The following is an 18,032-nucleotide window of genomic DNA, read 5'->3' on the forward strand; positions in this document are numbered from 1 at the left end:
TTGTATCCGAAACACGTCAGTCCCTACGATCTTATCGTATTGCAGAATTTGATAAGAACAGCCACATTTTACATCACACAAGTTCTGAAAAACCAAACTGTGCACTGATTGTGAATGATTAAAAAGAAAGAAAAAAAAGTTTAGAAGTGCTTGAGATGAAGTCAAGTGTTACGTTCGGACAAGGAACACACGTTCTTCCGTTCTGCTTTACGCAGATAATAAAATTTTTCATTCTTAGCTTTTGTTTTGGTTGTTGTTGCTTTCGTTTGGATTTATTTTGTTTTTTCTCATAGTTTTACTTTATAACATTTTGTTTTTCTGTAATCCTACGGACTTGTACACTGTGAGGATAAAGCTAATCAGTTTTCTGTGTATTGATCGAATAAAAAGATACAAAGAATCTGGTGCGTTTATCACAATTATTCAGATAAAGAGGATAACTTTTGTCAAGTGATATAAATTATACTGTTCCCATTTCATAATATAATGAACAGTAGTACTTTAAACAGTCAAAAATCGGAGAGAATTGATGTGAAAATGGAGTGCCTGCTACGTTTCTGAAAAAAAAAATCATCCAGGGTGAGGAAGTTAGTCTAGGTATTTTGGGTTCCATGTTACATATGTCATAAGTTTTTAGGTAATCATTCATAAAATACAAAATTTTGCTCAAGATTTGTTTGATTTCGTTTCATCGGCTAATGATTGCATGATAGATTCATTATTAGCATTATCATGAATCCAGTAATTCAAACATCTATGTTAGCAAAGTTAGTTTGGGTAACTTGGATTCAGTGTTACACATGTTACAACAAAGTTTTATATAATCAATAATACAAGATTTATTATCATTGTTGATATTATCAATATCATTATTATTACTTACATCCCACGTTAAACTGGCGTATATTTCGCCAGGGTTCATGAGTCACATCTGCAAATATCGGTTCATTTCAAAAGAAAAAGATGTCTTTTATACCATTCTTTTCATATCAAGACATGATGTTGGTCGATTTGGCCATCATCTGCCTTCCATACTTTACGAATTAATGGTATGGACAGTGCTCCCACAACGTTCATTCAAACAAACCTGGTTAACACATATTTGGATATTCATATTCTACATGTTAATAAGCAGAGCCTCAAGTATTTCCAAGTTGTACATTGCATAAAATGTCAACAAAATTGTACTTCAGAACTAAATGATCTTATGCTGAAACTGAAAACCATTCATAAAAGCTAATTTGCGTCTTCTACCGATTTAGTATAAAATACATGAAACTGAAAATGTTTGTTTCCTTTTGACCCTAAAGACCCGTCTTACTAGCTCTCTGTACAGTATCTGTTGTGAGCTGCAGTGTCCTGCCCATAGACCAGCGGCAACAGTAAGTCACATGTACTGTACCGTGCTAGATATATACATGCTTTCCTCTGATGACCAACAAACCGCGCTTACGTAACCTTCACCTGCTCTTGCCATGTGACTCTCTGTAAGGCGCTCTCACACGAGCAGAAACAATAAAACCACACGAATCTTGACATTAAAAAATCAAAATTTAATTATGTTCCCGGCCCACTACAGTGGTAAACTTTTATATCAGTGTGATCATATGATTTATTCTATTTTATCGTAAAAAGAACGGTTTTGTTGCACACATTTGGACCTAACGCAAATTTTAATCTAAATTCCCTGGCCTATAGCATAAATTCCTGACATGCCGACATCTGCATCAACGATAAAGTGTGAAACCCTGAGGGGGAGGGGAAGGTGGGGTGCAAGAGACAGACTGCTACACGGGAAACGTTCCCTCATTAGCATAAGTTGCCGGGGGGGGGGGGGGGGGGGGGGGGGGGGGTGATGACATACTGGTTACGTCATACAGCAAACACAGCTGGGTTCCATGATTGAGTCAAATCACTGACAAGGCAGATGGACTGTGTGGGTGGGGGAAGGAGAGCTGGGGTTTGGGACAGTGTCGCCCTGACCTCAAAGATTGGACTTTGGATGGAGCAGGAGAGAGGTAAGAAAAGAGGGGGTGGAGGGTGGATGGGGGCAGAGTGTGGGTGGTGTAGGTGAGATTGTCAGCACACTATAAGAGTCACCCTGGGGCTTTTGATACTAATGTCTTCATTGCTGCTGACCACATGCTGACCAATGCTGTCAGCAATTCATGCTAATGGGGAGATTGGTTCTCTTACCCAAAAATTAGCAAAACCAAAAACATGTGTACATGAGAACATTAAATGACCAAAAATGAAACATTTCAAAATGATAAAGCTGTACATAACACCATAACCCAGAAAAACATTTTAAAAATCAAACTGAAAGATACAGTCATAAAATATGCAAAGCAGGATACAAATTCCAACATACCATCAGTCATTAAACAAAAATAGCAACAACAACAAAATGTGAACTAGAACATGTCATATACACAATTGGGCCCAATCCACAGCATACCCTTAGCATACTGCAGCAACAAATCTAGCCAATGCTGGATGGCTTGCACTAACCCTGTTGCTAACCCCAACACCACACCCTGACAGTTTCCCACATCTACTGTCAGTCTGCGCTGTCATCCTAGTACCTGCACATGTCCCGTGCACCTCAGGCTTTGGATGAGACATGCTAGTCTCACACAAACCTGGTTTGTGTGACCGTCTGGGATATTTGACAACAACTTGGCAGTCTCCAGGACCTGTGCCACAGGTAACAGGAATTCCTGGATCAGGTGGTATGGGCAGCAGCACCCATTCACCCTGGCAAGGATCATCCTCACAGTCACCTATTGTCCTGACTGGAATTTTTTCTTTCAGACCCCGTTCCTGCCTCTTGAGACCATTGCGTATGTCTCTTTTCTTTTCCATTTCACTGTGGAAATCCTTTCCTGCCTTGTGTGGGGAGATCCCATTCCCCACTTCTGACTGACCTTTCCCTTTCCTACCTCTGTTCCTTCTCTTCCTACCCACAGCCCTTTTCTTCTTGCCCAAAGCCCTGTTCCTATCCAAATTCTCATCTGTCTGACTAACCCCTGAATTACCCCCTGCAAGGACCTAATACTCTCTTCTAACAACAACAGTTTGTCTCCCTGCTCTGCCATCTGTTCCTTGGCCTGCTGTTGTAGTTGGTCCTCCTCCAGCTCTTGCCACAATCAGGGCTTCATTCCTCGCCTGGATGATTGTGGTGTGTGGCTCCCTCCTTGCATGGCCCAGCTCGCTTTTCAGCAGGGGGTTCTGGAGGCCATCTATGAACTGGTCCCTCAGAATCTCAGCGGTGAGGGCCCCAGTCATCTTTATCCAGATGGTTCTCTCAAGATTCCACAGAGCATGAGAATAGTTCAAGATGGACTCCTCTGGCAGCTGCTCCCTGCTGAGAAATGTGGACAGCAGTGTGGTGACATGCCGTCTGTCACCGAACACCCCCAGCAGAATGTTGATCACTTTCTGTGGGGTGTTGGTCTCCTCCAGGTCCTGCAGTTGGATTTCTCACCAAGTGGTTCCCTGTAAATGGCTGTAAACAAAGTAGGCAGCCATCTCGTCTCCCATGGGGTATGCAGCCAGGACCTGCTTTACCTCCATGATGAAGTCCTCAGCCGACATCTTGCCTGGCTCACCAGTGAATACTGGCAGTATGGGTGCCACACCATCCCATGACAAAATCCTGTGCGATGGTAGCTGGGGTTGCCATCTATGGGCTTTTACTGGGCTGTTATCTGGCTGTGTCCTGCTTAAATCAAGAAAACACTTAACCTGCCTATTGTGTCAAGAAAACACTCTACCTGCCTATCCTGTCAAGCAAACACTCTACCTGCTTATCCTGTTGGTGATGCCAAGTTGTAAAAAGGTTGTAAGAGGTCTGATTCCAAGAGAGAGGGGAACAGAGGGGGATGATGGATCAATTATGATGTTGCACTCACCTGCGCACACTCACTCGTCACACCAATAACAGGGCCACATGGTGAGGTTTTTACAGTGTTTATTTTTTAACAATAAACATGGAAAATCAGCACACACACTAAACAGTTCACCCTACTAGCACACTTTACAAAGCATAAGCAACACACATATAAAGCAGCACACAGTAAACAGTTCACCCCACACCAAGAGCAGCACACAACCCAAGGGTCAGTCAACAAGGATTTCCTTGCATCTTTCCTTTAGTTAACCTGTGCCAGGTTCCAATTTTGTAAGACAGCTAAAAATCTGCTATGCATACTCATTTTATCCCTACCCACAACAGCCTGTCCATACTAATTATGAACCATAGCTTTCCAGACTGGTTAAACCAAAGTAACCAATCTTAGCTTGTCCTGGTGACGCTAAGTTAATGATTGACAGATTCACTGCCTAATCCTGATTTGTCCCATTCATCAGTTTGATCTGATTAGCTAATTTCAAAACCTGCTTCTATACACATTCTGTGACCAGTTTACCAGTTAACGTCACAAAGAAACTGGGGAGACAGGACGATACAACTTTCAGCATGTTAGCCGGCTTGATCTAAGATAGACTTAGCATAAATTCCCGACATCTGCATCAAACGATAAAGTGTAAAACCCAGGAAGGAAAGAGGGGGGAAGGGAAAGGTGTCTTAAGAGACAGACGGCTACAAGGGAAACGTTCCCGCATTACCATAAGCTGCCGGGATGGCAAACTGGTTACGCCATACTGCAAACACAGCTGGGCTCTGTGACTGAGTCAAATGACTGACAAGACATAGGGACTGGACTTTGGACAGAGAAGGGAGGGCGATAAGAACTGGGGGCATGGGGGGTGGGGGGTGGATGGGGTGGGAATGGGAACACAGTGTGGGTGGTGCAGGTGCAATTGTGGATTGTCGGCATACTATAACACACACACACACAGATATATATATATATATATATATATATATATATATGGCCCAAAGTATCTTTCTGAACTCATCCATATCTATACCCCGTCTCGCCAGCTCCGTTCTTCCTCTGATACTCGACTTCTCAGGATACCTCACGTCAGAAGTAAGACCTATGGACACAGATCGTTTTCTTTTCAATCGCCAAAGACGTGGAACAAGCTCCCTGATAACCTCCGTCATTCTGATTCCCTCGCATCTTTTAAATCTCGTCTCAAAACTCACCTTTTCCCTCAGCAATAAGTTCAATTGTGGCAGGTCCACAACTACATGCATGTATATGAATGTGTATTGTGTGTGCGTGTGTTTATGTAAGTTTGTGCCTGCCTATGTGCGCGTATGTGTTAGGGTAGCTGTTAGATACACATGTATGTTAAAATGTATGTATGCAGTGTGTGTGTGTGCGTGCGTGCGTGCGTGTGTGTGTGCGCGTGCGTGCGTGCGTGTGTGTGTGTGTGTGTGTGTGGTCACATTTTGGTGTGTGTATATAACATAGATATAATGTTTTATGTTATCAAAAGCGTTTTTGTAAAGCACCTAGAGCTGATTTCTGGATAGTGTGCTATATAAGTATCCATTATTATTATTATTATTATTATTATATATATATATATATATATATATATATATATATATATACTGTTTGTTTCTTTGTTTTTTTGTTACTTTTTTGCTGTGTGTAATCTGATGACCAGAATCTCTTGGTGGTATTTATGGCCATAGTTTGATAACAGATGACTCAAGAGTTCATTGAATAGAATCAAGGGTACAAAGGTCACAATCCCTGTATAACAAAAAAAAGAAAGAAAAAAAAAGTGACAGTTCACTGAATGGATTCATGGAGTGTAAATTATGGATGTATATGTCATAATCATAGGCTGAGAACAAAAAGAGAGAATGCTATGACAACCAAGTCAGTGTTCACATCAGGATCTACAAAATGATCTGCAAACATTGGGAGGACACGTGAAAAGTTGCCATTGAAAAACATGAATTGTGTTGTCAAATAACATCAGCTGCCACATTGCACAGTTGGTCTTTCTGCCATTCTCTTGATATATTCTTTCATAGTCCTTTCATAGTGCATGGCAACTGTGCATGATGACAATGTAAGGCTCTCTCAATCAAAAATTTGCTGCACAAGGTACTTCAAAATAATCGCTCAACAGTACTGAAATCAACAGCACTGGGATTAGAACAGCATCCATAGTGGCAATACAAAAAAGTACCTGACTATAACTACAATGAATGAATGAACAAGAAGACTCCTCTGTCTTGGTCATCTGTATGTTGCCCACAATAAGGGGGTGCGGGTATGAGCTGAATGTTGCCCTATGCCTTCACACACAGTCAGTGTGCTTGCAGTGCCAAGAGACCATGGAAAGCTGTTAGCTTATCCAGTTGGTGTGTCCCACGTCATTGTTATCATTTTGCGTTCCTTTAAATATGAGGCAAGAAGATTCTCTACACATCACATGCAGCTCATTACAAATGGCAAATTATCATACCTCTAAAAAAGCAGGGACTGCAACAGCCAATTGGGTCAGTGTGCAGATGGCCACTTGTACACCTTCCGAAATGGGTGAGAGTACACAATGGCTGCTTCTTGCCCTGTCTCCCGTATTCTGCACTGGCTGAGTTGTACACTTCCTCGAATGGGGGTATGTGAACAGCGGCTACTTAATGGCGTGATTTATGTGTGCCCCACTAAAGTGATCAGCATAATCTGTGATGCACAAACCACCTTGGTGGCGGTTGACTTGTGCAAAGGCTGAAACCATCCTCGCCAAGCAGGGGCCAGCCTACACAGCTTCTGCCAGTCTTGTATAGTGCAACGGCAGAGCTATCTGGGAACATCTGTGTTTATAATCCGTGATGCACAAACCACCTTGGTAGGGGTCAGCATGTGGGAAAAGCTCGTAACCATCCTCACGGAGTGAGTGCACTAATCTGGTAACAGTAATGGCAGAGGTATTTCGGAAAATCTGCATTCAAAATCTATGATACACAAACACTCCTTAGTAGGGGATGACATATGCAAAAGCTCGTAGTCAGTCTCGCGGAGAGAGGGCACTGATCTGATATTAGTACTGGAAGAGGTATCATATGTCTGTTGCACACACAGAAATATATATCCATGGTATCCAGGAAACAACACAGGTATCAGACACATCTATGTACAGAAATAATGAACTGCAACAGTCTTCATACTTTATCATACATCAGGTATCCTGTTATTAGTGTTAACAGGTTTAAAACTTAGTTATGCAACAAATATCGCATCGACTGAGTGGCATGACCGACTCGGACGCCCAGACGAGTTAGACACGACCCAATTTGTCCAGATAGCTAGCACGCACTCTCAAACCATGATTCTGAGGTGGCGCCCTCTCATGGGGGCAGAATCAGCGTTCCAATTAGGGAGGGAGAGTATCGTTCTGCTTTACACGTGTTCGTTCTTGGATCCAGTGAATTTCACCTACCCATTCCTCGTCGTGTTTTTCAGTTGCATGCATACATTACATCAATCGTAGTTTTTCACTTACCGGCTATATTACCAGTATCGCAACTTTCAGGTTTGCAAAAATGATAAAAGGAAAGCTGTTACATTCATATTTGCTTCGTGAACAAGTTATATGGGGTAGGTGTGGGAAAAGTGGCGTTCAATGGACGTGAGTTGGCATGAACTACGTATAGCTCAGTTAAACGTGGTTCATTCTCTGTCTCTTGTCTCAGTCACACACACACACTGTGACACATGGACCCGTGTAGGTGGGGTGGGGATACAGAGATCAAGTCAGTAGACAAGTTTTGCTACCTGGGCAGCACCCTCTGCAGCAATGGAGCCCTTGATGCAGAAGTGACACTGCGCATCGCCAAGGCCAGCTCCACCTTTGGAAGACTCAACAACAGGCTGTGGAACAACAAAGGCATCAGGCTCAGCACCAAAATCAAAACCTACAGAGCTGTTGTGCTGACCACCTTGTTATACTGGTGTGGAACATGGACGACGTATCGCCGTCACATTTAACAACTTAGCAGTTTCACCAGAGATGCCTTACGAAAGATCCTCGGCATAAAGTGGCAAAGCAGGGTCTCCAACCTCCAGGTCCTAGAGAGGAGCGGCCTGCCCAGCATCGAAAGCCTGCTGATCCAGTGCCAGCTAAGCTGGACAGGACACGTTGTCCGCATGACAGACAGCAGGATCCCGAAGATGCTTTTGTATGACCAGCTGAAGGAAGGCCACCGAGAATTTGGAAGACCCTGCAAGTGTTTCAAGGACACCTTGAAGACAAACCTCAAAGCCTGTGACATAGACATCGCTTCCTGGGAGACTGATGCCCTTGACTGCTCTCGCTGGAGGATGCTGTGCTCTAGTGGCATAAAGACGTTTGAAAACAAGAGAACGCTGGTCATTAAGGAGAGGCGTAAGCGAAGGAAGCAGGGCTCAACTTCTGGAGACGTTTTCCCCTGCAACACCTGTGGGAAGTGCTGCACATCCAGAATCGGCCTCTTCTCCCATATGAGGACACACACCGACAGATAAGCCTGCCTGCCTACTCATCCGTCGGTCCGACGGGAGACTCCATCGTGTGTGTGTGTGTGTGTGTGTGTGTGTGTGTGGCTATGAAAAATAATTACGTTGTGTGTAGTTTGTGTTAGACGTGTGTGTGCACTCGTGCGTGTGTTTGATTGCGTGCATCATGCAAGCAAATTAACGCTCACGAACGCGCACACTTAATTTTGATAAGGCAAAGAGGGAGATTGGGAAGGCGAATGTATCGGGTGCCATGGGAGCATTGAGCTCGAGGGATGGGAGCAGGCATCAGCTGGATCGTGCATCGGTCAAAGGCCATCATTCAACACATGACAGGAGGGGAGAACGTTCACTACTCTGACTCGTCTGAGGTCACAATAAAAGAGACAGATAAAGACAGGCAGACAGACAACATTTTGTATTTGTATTTCTTTCCGCTATCACAACAGTCTTCTCTGTGTGAAATTCGGGCTGCTCTCCACATGGAGTGCGCGTCACTACACTGCAGCGCCACCCATTTTTTGCCACGGTATTATTTCCTGCGTGCAGTTTGTTTTTCCTATCTAAGAGTATTTTTCCACAGAATTTTGCCAGGAACAACCCTTTTGTTGTCGTGGGTTCTTTTACGTGCGCTAAGTGCATGCTGCACACGGAACCTCGGTTTATCGTCTCATCCGAATGACTAGCGTCCAGACCGCCACTCAAGGTCTAGTGGAGGGGGACAGAAAATATCAGCGGCTGAGCCGTGATTCGAACCAGAGCACTCAGATTCTCTCGCTTCCTATGCAGACGCGTTACCTCTAGGCCATCACTCCACTTTTAGACACAGACATTTCGACACAGACATGAAAACAGAAACACATCAGTACAGAACGACTTTCATGTTCATAGTTTGTCATCACTACAAGAAAGAAACCAATAGTGATGTGTCCCCAGGTCAACATGTACAACCGTCGACGGGTCAACATTTCGGGCACACGCTGTCCACTTTCATAGGACTTTGACCTCGTCAACCAAACCCCACCCCCAAGCCCTCCCCCCACCCCACCGAACTCCCACTCCCAAGCATTCTCCCGGCACCCTTCACATCGTTCCTCAGATCAATATTTGTCCCCGCTATCGCGGTCAGCCCCTATGTTATGATTTCACAGAACAGCTCTCTTTGGGTTGGCAGTAATCACAGTGGAGTGGTTGTTGAGCGAAAACCGCAGCGTCAACATTTTCTGTCGTCCAGCCGACACTTGGCCTAATGGGGTTGATCACAACTAACCAGTTAGTCTGTATACTTGTGTGAATTCATTCGAACAGTGGCTCGTTTTGATACCGATTTTAGCTTGCAGTATTCGTGTTATTATTATACCTCTAGCCCAATGCATGGGGTCTTTGTTGGGGGGCAAAGTCTCATAGTGACGCATCCAGCAAATGCACACACATAATTAACTACAGCCTTGTGCACTTTCCAAAAATTAATCACACTGATCAAAAGCCCCTGGGAAAACTGAATAAATTGACTGGATTCAGTGAAACCGCCGCTGAGGTGGGTTTTTTTCTTCACTACGCGCGCACACTCACACAAACACGCGCGCGCGCACGCGAGTGCACACACACACACACACACACACACACACACACAGAGCACCAGTAGAGAGAGAGAGAGAGAGAGAGAGAGAGAAGGTTAAGTCTGTTACAATGACTTCAATTAACGATTCTATTGTCCCAAATAATTGCAGTTGTCAACGGAAAGGAGGGGTCAAGTCTATGACATTATATATCCAAAGATCTTTGTTTTACCTCCGAGTCAGTCAATCGGCTTCACCACTGACTCTGTTCGTGATGTCATTTTTAGGCGGCTTCGAAATGCGGCAAGTTCACCTGCGCGCGCGGCGCGGCATGTATGTGTGTGTGTGTGTGTGTGTGTGTGTGTGTGTGTGTGTTCGCGCGCGCGTATGTTTACGGAGACTGACGCGGTGTTTGTGTATATTTGATTTACTATTTTTAATGAACTCGTATTCTTTTAAATTTCTCATTTCCACTCTGTACTGTGAACTACTGATCCTTTGCATATTAGTGAAGGAGTGCAAGTGCACATAGCGTGACACACCGACATTTCTCCGCCGTCACCCCTCCAGCCCCTTCATTCCTTCTGTCGTCCCTCCCTCTCCGTCTCTTTCCACCACAAACCGTCCTTTATTATCCCTTGTTCCATTCAGAAGCCGCGCGAGTATTTTGTTTGCACTAGCTACCACGCGGCCTCTGCACTGCCATTGAGTTCGAAACTAGAACCGCATGTTCTTTTTATCTCCCCATGTATACTCTCTCTGCCCGACACACACAGCACTGGATGACTCATCCAAGATCGGCCACACCTGTGACTTAATTTTTTTTCTCCCTCCTGCCGCACCCACCCCATCCCCCAATCTTAGCTGACTGATATGTTTATCTGTGTAGAGTAAATATTTCTATCGGTACGGCCAGTCGAGAAAACTGGGCTTGAAGCGCGCGTGCTTGCTTGTTCGTTCTATCTCAAAACAAATAGTTGCAAGTCAGTGGCAGATTTGGAAAAGAAAAAAAAAAGAAAAAGAAGCAAGCACACGTAAAACGTGTGCACTGTCCACTTGTATTCAACGTCCAGAGCGGGTTTACTGGCACTGTTTATGTACATAATGCTCTCCTCGGCAACAGACGCAAGGGAGACACTTTACTTGCACTGCATCCATCAGCAACAGATTCAAGCAAGAAGATGAAAGCACATCCAAGTTTTTAAAGTGATCACAGATTTATCTGAAAAATTCTTTTCTACAAAAATACTACAGGAAATCATGCCTGATTACAGTTTGTCATGTCAACTACGAACTGACACCAACTGTGTAGGGAAATTCACCTCGGCTGTGTCTGTATAACGGCATTCGATAACCGAGAAATGGGGCTAACTGTTTCTTAGGATTTCTAAATAATTCTTTTATTCATAGCAGCACTGCCCGTTTTTGACTCACTTGTGTAAACAAAGTGAGTATGTTTTAACCCGGTGTTCGGTTGTCTATGTGTGTGTGTGTGTGTGTGTGTGTGTGTGTGTGTGTGTTAAACTTTAACATTGACATTTTCTCTGCAAATACTTTGTCAGTTGACACCAAATTTGGCATAAAAATAGGACAAATTCAGATCTTTCCAGTCATCTTGTTTAAAACAATATTGCACCTCTGGGATGGGCACAAAAAAATAAAAAATGAAGCCTAATTATATGCAAACTGCATTTATTGTTATATTTATATTTTTTGTATTCTCTAAACTTGGCACTTTGATCTGATATTCTGACCCAACAACAAGAGCAGTCATTATTATCATTTTTTGTTCAAACAGGAACTTCTTTTGCTAAGCATGGAAGTTTTATTCATTTGCAAACGTTTTGGTGCAGATAGTAAAGAAGGGAAATTACTCTGTAATTAATGCTAGGGGACTTAATTTGCTTTAAACTGATATTTCTCATCTTAAGCATTACATTTTGAAATTATACTCAATACATAAAAAGCTTGGATTTTTTTTTTAAAGTGTATCACAAGTGAGTCCTGAAGGCCCTGCCTCTCTTGTTTGGTAATGCGACTACTGGCTACTATAGCAAATTGTTCAAATGCCTCGCAAAAGGAGCTCTGGTCTGAAATTACTTTATTAACTCTGTAGGCCTATTTGCACACACACAGTGTGTGTGTGTGTGTGTGTGTGTGTGTGTGTGTGTGCGCGCGCGCTGCGCTAGTCTCTCACTAAATACAATCTCTGAAATATTACAAAGAGGAAGTGGTAAAGTTGTACAGCATATTGATTGGGCTGAACTGATACCTCATAATCATTATACACACTGATTATTTATTTCCCTGCGGACCGCCAGCATTTGTGCACATGAGCTGCCAAAGTTTGAAAAAATGTACAACCTACATAGATTGACCACCAATGAGGACTCAAGTCATTTTTAAACTAAAAATTTGCTGGCATTGTCAGCATAACTTTCACTTTTAAGTCAACTACTTGCTTTTACTTGTCACGATAGATACCGACGTATTTCGCTTCTACTGAAATCAACCGTCACATCCAGTGACTTGTGTCTGATTCAGTACTGGTCGCTATAAAAACATTTCGCGGTCAGAACATCTGCCACCACTATCAGTGTCAGTTTGACATGCATAATATGCTCATCACGGTGTGTGTGTGTGTGTGTGTGTGTGTGTGTGTGTGTGTGAGAGAGAGAGAGAGAGAGAGAGAGAGAGAGAGATGGTTTTCAAGTTGTGTGTGTCAGTGTGTGTGTGTGTGTGTGTGTGTGTGTGTGTGTGTGTGTGTGAATAAGACGGAGAGAGACACTGAGTGAGAGAGAGAGAGAGAGAGAGAGAGAGACAGACAGACAGACAGACAGACACTCGGACAGAAAGCGTGTGGTCAGTCGCGCATCAGTGCTCATGCATGTGTTTGTAAAGAGAGAGAGAGCGTGTAGTCGCACATTAGTGCTCATGCATGTGGCTGTAAAGAGAGAGAGTGAGTGAGCGTGAAGTCGTGTATGCTCATGCATGTGTTTGTAAGTGCGTCACAGATCAAGAGAGAGAAACTGACGTATGAGGAAAGGAGAGAGACAGACAGAGAGAAAGAGAGAGAGAGAGAGAGAGAGAGAGAGAGAGAGAACGAACGAACGAATCTTTATTGTTTTTAGATACATTGATCCCGAAACAAAAATGAGCAAAGCCCACGGTGTAAAACATCGTTAAATGTGAAACGAAATGAGAAACATATAATTATGAAACGCAGAGAAAATTCCGTGAATCATAATCACTTCATTTTCACACTTCGCTGAGTTTCAGGGATATCATATTCGTAGGCACTCACAGACACAAGCACTCACGCACACACACATCCACCCACGCCCATCCCCATCCCCCGAATCCCACCCCACCCCCGCACACACATACACACCGACACAGTGCTTATCCATGTAACTGCATGGATCAACCAAGTCCTCCCTGGTCTTAATCGCTATCGCACTGGTCATATATATGTAAGTTGTGTACAGATATTAGTGTATTTGTTAGGCCATATCCAACAATAACTTACGGTTTTAATCCCTTAAGTGGCTATCTCTGCTTTTAAAGCTTCAGAAATAAACCTAGCCAATTCAAGTTCGTGTTCTGATGAGAATAATGTTGCAGTAATGGTCACATCCGAGTTTAGTGTGTGAACAAATGGGATGAATTTCTCTCTAAGGTGTTTATACTTTGGACACACTAAGATAAAATGCACCTCATCTTCTATTTTGTTATTACAAAAAGACTGAACAGTTCTTCATCTGAGAACTTGCAGCATATCGATATTTATCACAATTAAGATCATTTACGCCACATCTAAATCGTACAAGACAGTCTTTTGCTTTTGATTTGATACAGGTATGGCTCAAACTGCACATTTTGCTTAAAGATTCTGCAAGTGGAAAAACTGTTATTCTCCAACAGTTTGTTGTGCCAGTATTGGTGTGAACAGTCTATCAGTCGCTGTTTCAGCTCACTTAAAAAGGATGTCTTATTACCCACCCCTTGTTGTAGCCAAACAAATCCAAATCCGTGCAAAAAGAAACACCGCCTGATCTCATTAGCCCATGTTTCTATGCCCCTCTCATCAAGTTGTCAGTTTAACTGTCTCAAACGCTGCTCTGGGTATTCTATTAACCTCCATTTCTAATAACCGAAACCAGTATTTAACAGCTTTAATTACTGTAGCAACATGCAATGGGTATCTCCCTAACTCTCCATAGATCATGACGTTTGGCTTTTTCTGACTTACTGTTAAAAGTTTCTTGCATGCTTACGTATGTACCTTTTCTATTTCCTTTAGACGGACAGTTCCCCAGATTTCTGCACCATACGTTAAAGCAGGCTGGACTTGCAAATCAAAAAGTTTAAAGAATGTTTTGACATCGAGTTTTCCGAGCCTCCATAACGCTCGATTGATGTCTGTGACTTTTTTCTTTGCTTTGGCTGTAGCATTCTGTACAGCCAAGTTAAATGACAATTTTGTGGTGAGTGTAAATCCAAGGTACGTATACGAATTGACCACTTCTAGTCAAGTTGTCCTTGCATGTACCATTTTTCATTTGCTGCGAGGTAACCCGCTTTTCTGAAAACCATCACTTTTGTTTTCTGTAAGTTCACTTTAAGGCATAATTTGATAGACACTCTCTCCAGTACACCGGGCACAGCTGATTTTGTAGCCCAACTCGGGTATGTGATACCAATGAGATATCATCGGCAAAGAGCTAGGAAAATATTTCCTCTATTACTATTAGCTGTGAAAGCTGAATACCGTGTTTCCCTCCTTTGTAAATTTCGGCTTCTGCAACTTCATCAATAAATAAACAGAAGATCTTGGGACTCAGTAAACATCCTTGTTTTACGCCACATGGGGACTCGAAGAAATATGTATATTCATATCCGCTTCTGACGCAGCATAATACATTTTCATTCATACTCTTTAAGATCTTTACCATTTTTCATGATAACCCCCTTTTTCCTTGTACAGCCCATAAACATCCCCTGTCAACTCTATCGAAAGCTTTTTCGTAGTCGACGAATGCTACATACACTTTCTTTTTCCCACCACTCATGCTCTTTTGTATAGCAGATATTAATGTAAAAATGTGATTAACTGTAGAGTGTCCTGATCTGAAACCTGCTTGATTTTAACAATATTTTCCTCTTTATCCATCCATTTTGTCAGTCTTTTGGTTCAGGATGTGCGCGAACACTTTACGTACAATAATAATCTCTCTCTCTCTCTCTCTCTCTCTCTCTCTCTCTCTCTCTTCACAAATACATGCATGAGCGCTAATGCGTGACCACACGCTCTCTCTCTCACTTTACAAACACATGCATGGGCATGCGCGACTGCCGACCACACGCTTTCTTGTCCGAGAGAGAGAGAGAGAGAAAGAGAGAGAGAGAGAGAATTCAATTCTGGAAATGCCACACTGGAATGCCACGACTTGAAACACCACATGAAGGAATGCAGGTATTCAGAAGCTCAGTGCTGCGACCTGGCCTGCTTCCCTGGCTGGCTGTGTGCCCACACAAATGAGGCGTTAAATTTGAGTTGTATGCCGCTCGTGGCCTTCCTGTTGTAGGGAGGGAGGAAACCGAATAAGTCAGTAACTTGTTTACCTTTTTTTTTCTTTTTTCTTTTTTTCATCCCGGGCCACCACCCGCATAACAGCCTACAATCTATCATCAACAATATCAGTTTTCAGTTCATCACCAGTTAACACGGACAATGCATGTATGGAATTCGGATTGAACAACTGAACGTGTTGTGTGAAGTGATTCGATAAACGGCGAGTTAATCGCCGTGTAGAAATGGTTCAAGTTGAATATGTAACACGTTTTCACTGACCTGTGTTCCAAAGTTTCGCTGATTTTGTTCACGTTCCTTGTCTAAGGTCATTGAAAACTGCGCCTTACTTCTGTTGTTGCCAACAGATTCGCTTCATGAACAAAACAAAATACACAAACAATCAAAAATACTTTAACCAACATTGCTGTCCAGTCTCACTGCTTGAGAACCAAGCAACACTGAAAAATCGTCAGACAGGCATGAATTAATTAATTTCGCGGCTGCTTTGTAGATAAACAGACTGAGGGCAGTCGTGCGTATCGTCTGAGGTGTAGTCTACTTAGATGGTCCCGACGGACGAACCACACAGTCTACTTACCACCTGGACAGATAAAGGTGTGCTGAAATCCACCCCTCCTTGCAGACGAAACCCCCAAGAAGTGGTCGGGCTGGGTCTCCGTAACTCCACCACATACTTTTCGGCTTGATACTCCACGTTGCTCATTTTAAAATTACTCAGCAGCGCTCACAAGCAGGCATCAATCACCAAAATGTTATCCGAAAAAGTGTTCACACTGGCGATGTAGAAGTGTGTCGTCTGCTTGATCTCAAACGGTTGGCTGACACGACCAGTTGTTTCGGCCACTCTCCCTCTCGTGGCAAGGTTTGCGCACGGCACGTTTCAGAAGGTGACGTCACACAACGGGAAATACTTTCAGTCGCTCTCGATGCAAAGGTGGTTTTCAAATAAATACCGCGTGCGTGCATACGTTCGGTGAGATTAGAATATTTTGTGTGGGACGAACGACAGGTTGCGTCAAGTATGGCAGAACCCACGCGATTCCTGTTCTACCACGGTCCAGATTTTCTATGAACCATGGCTGTGTCCGTGACTCTCTCTCTCTCATGCATTCTGTTGCTTTTACAGAAAGCTGATACTGCCTCAGGCGGGGGAGCTTGTTGTAGTCCCTGGTAGTGCGGGGAAAGAAGGAGAGTTTTCTGTCCCTGTACTGTACCAAGTTTCCGTGGTGTACTGTTGATGGTGGGAGTGCCTGGTGTTGTGCTTGGGCTTCTGAAAAGTTGGTGCTCACGTGGTGTCGACGATTATGACTCCAAGGCGGAACTTGTGCATCGTTATCAGGCGGGATCTTTTTCGCCGTTTTTCTGATGGTGCCCAGCTTAGCTGGTGTAGCATTTCTTCCACGCCGGACGTTTGACGGTAGCGATTTACCACCCAGAGACTTTCTCTGAGGTCTGTGTGTTGTTTACTCGGTACGGATCCCAGATCTGGCAGGCATATTCAAGCTGGGGCCGTACTAGTTAAAAGCGCAGTCTTTGATCGAGATGGCGCTGGTCTTCAGATTTCGGCGAAGAAAGCCTAAGGTCTTGTTGGGTTTGCATGCTACGTTGTTAGTGTGTTTTTTCCAGCTGAGGTCGGTGGAAATCGTGACACCGAGGTACTTGGCTTCATTGGAGGATTTTAATGGGTGATCACGCAGTTGGTACGTTGTTTTCCATTTCTTGCCAAAGTGCAGGACTTCACATTTGTCTGGGTGAAATGACATCTTCCATTTCTGTTCCCATTTCGCTGAAGTTTGTCCAAGTCACTGTGCAGAGCGTGTTGATCGGCGGCGTTGTTGATTTCCTTGTGGCATGCCGTGTCATTTGCAAATAGCCGTGCGGTGGATGACAAGCCCTCTGGTAGGTCGTTGATATACAGCAGGAAGAGGCAGGGGCCTAGCACGGAGCCCCGAGGTACTCCCGACTCTACAGGCGCCAACTTGGACGTAGCACTGTCGACAACTGCCTGCCTTCTGTTAGATAGGAAGCTTCGAATCCAGTTGTTAATGTGGCCGGTGATTCCGTAGTGCTGTAGTTTGTAGGTCAGGAGTGAGTGGGTACACCTTGTCGAAGGCTTTTGAAAAATCCATGACTAACATATCAACCTGCATGCCTTTTTCCCTGTTGTATGTAATTTCGTCCATAAGACCTATCAGCTGGCTGACACAGGATCGTTTCTTTCTGAATCCGTGCTGTTCTCTGCAGTAGATGTTGTTTTTCTCCGCGAACGTCATGATTGTGTGCACGATGATGTGCTCCAGGTGTTTCCCAGGTATGTTTGTCAGCGAAATGGGTCTGTAGTTTTCTGGCCTGTAGCGTTCACCTTTTTTAAATATAGGTGAGACGTGGGCTGTTCTCCAATCTTGCGGGACTACCCCTGAGAGGACTGGAAGAGTAGCGTGAGGGACG

The 18,032-nt window shown here is 43.7% G+C and overlaps 1 protein-coding gene across 5 annotated transcripts in view; it reads right to left on the minus strand.

The window, feature by feature from the left end:
* Window positions 1-16,761, minus strand: part of LOC143282335 (PDZ and LIM domain protein 3-like) — a 74,155-nt gene extending 57,394 nt beyond the window's left edge. For 2 of the 5 annotated variants that reach the window (XM_076587982.1, XM_076587945.1), the window contains exon 1: window positions 16,162-16,751. In XM_076587982.1, the coding sequence (XP_076444097.1) occupies window positions 16,162-16,287 (126 nt within the window). In that variant the 5' untranslated portion in view covers window positions 16,288-16,751. Of the gene's footprint in view, window positions 1-16,161 lie in introns of all 5 variants that reach the window. The other 3 variants (XM_076587990.1, XM_076587953.1, XM_076587959.1) reach the window with 2 other exon arrangements.
* Between the last annotated feature and the right edge of the window lie 1,271 nt (window positions 16,762-18,032).

This window comes from Babylonia areolata, chromosome 1 (genome assembly GCF_041734735.1).
Source record: "Babylonia areolata isolate BAREFJ2019XMU chromosome 1, ASM4173473v1, whole genome shotgun sequence".
Classification (NCBI taxonomy): domain Eukaryota; kingdom Metazoa; phylum Mollusca; class Gastropoda; order Neogastropoda; family Buccinidae; genus Babylonia; species Babylonia areolata.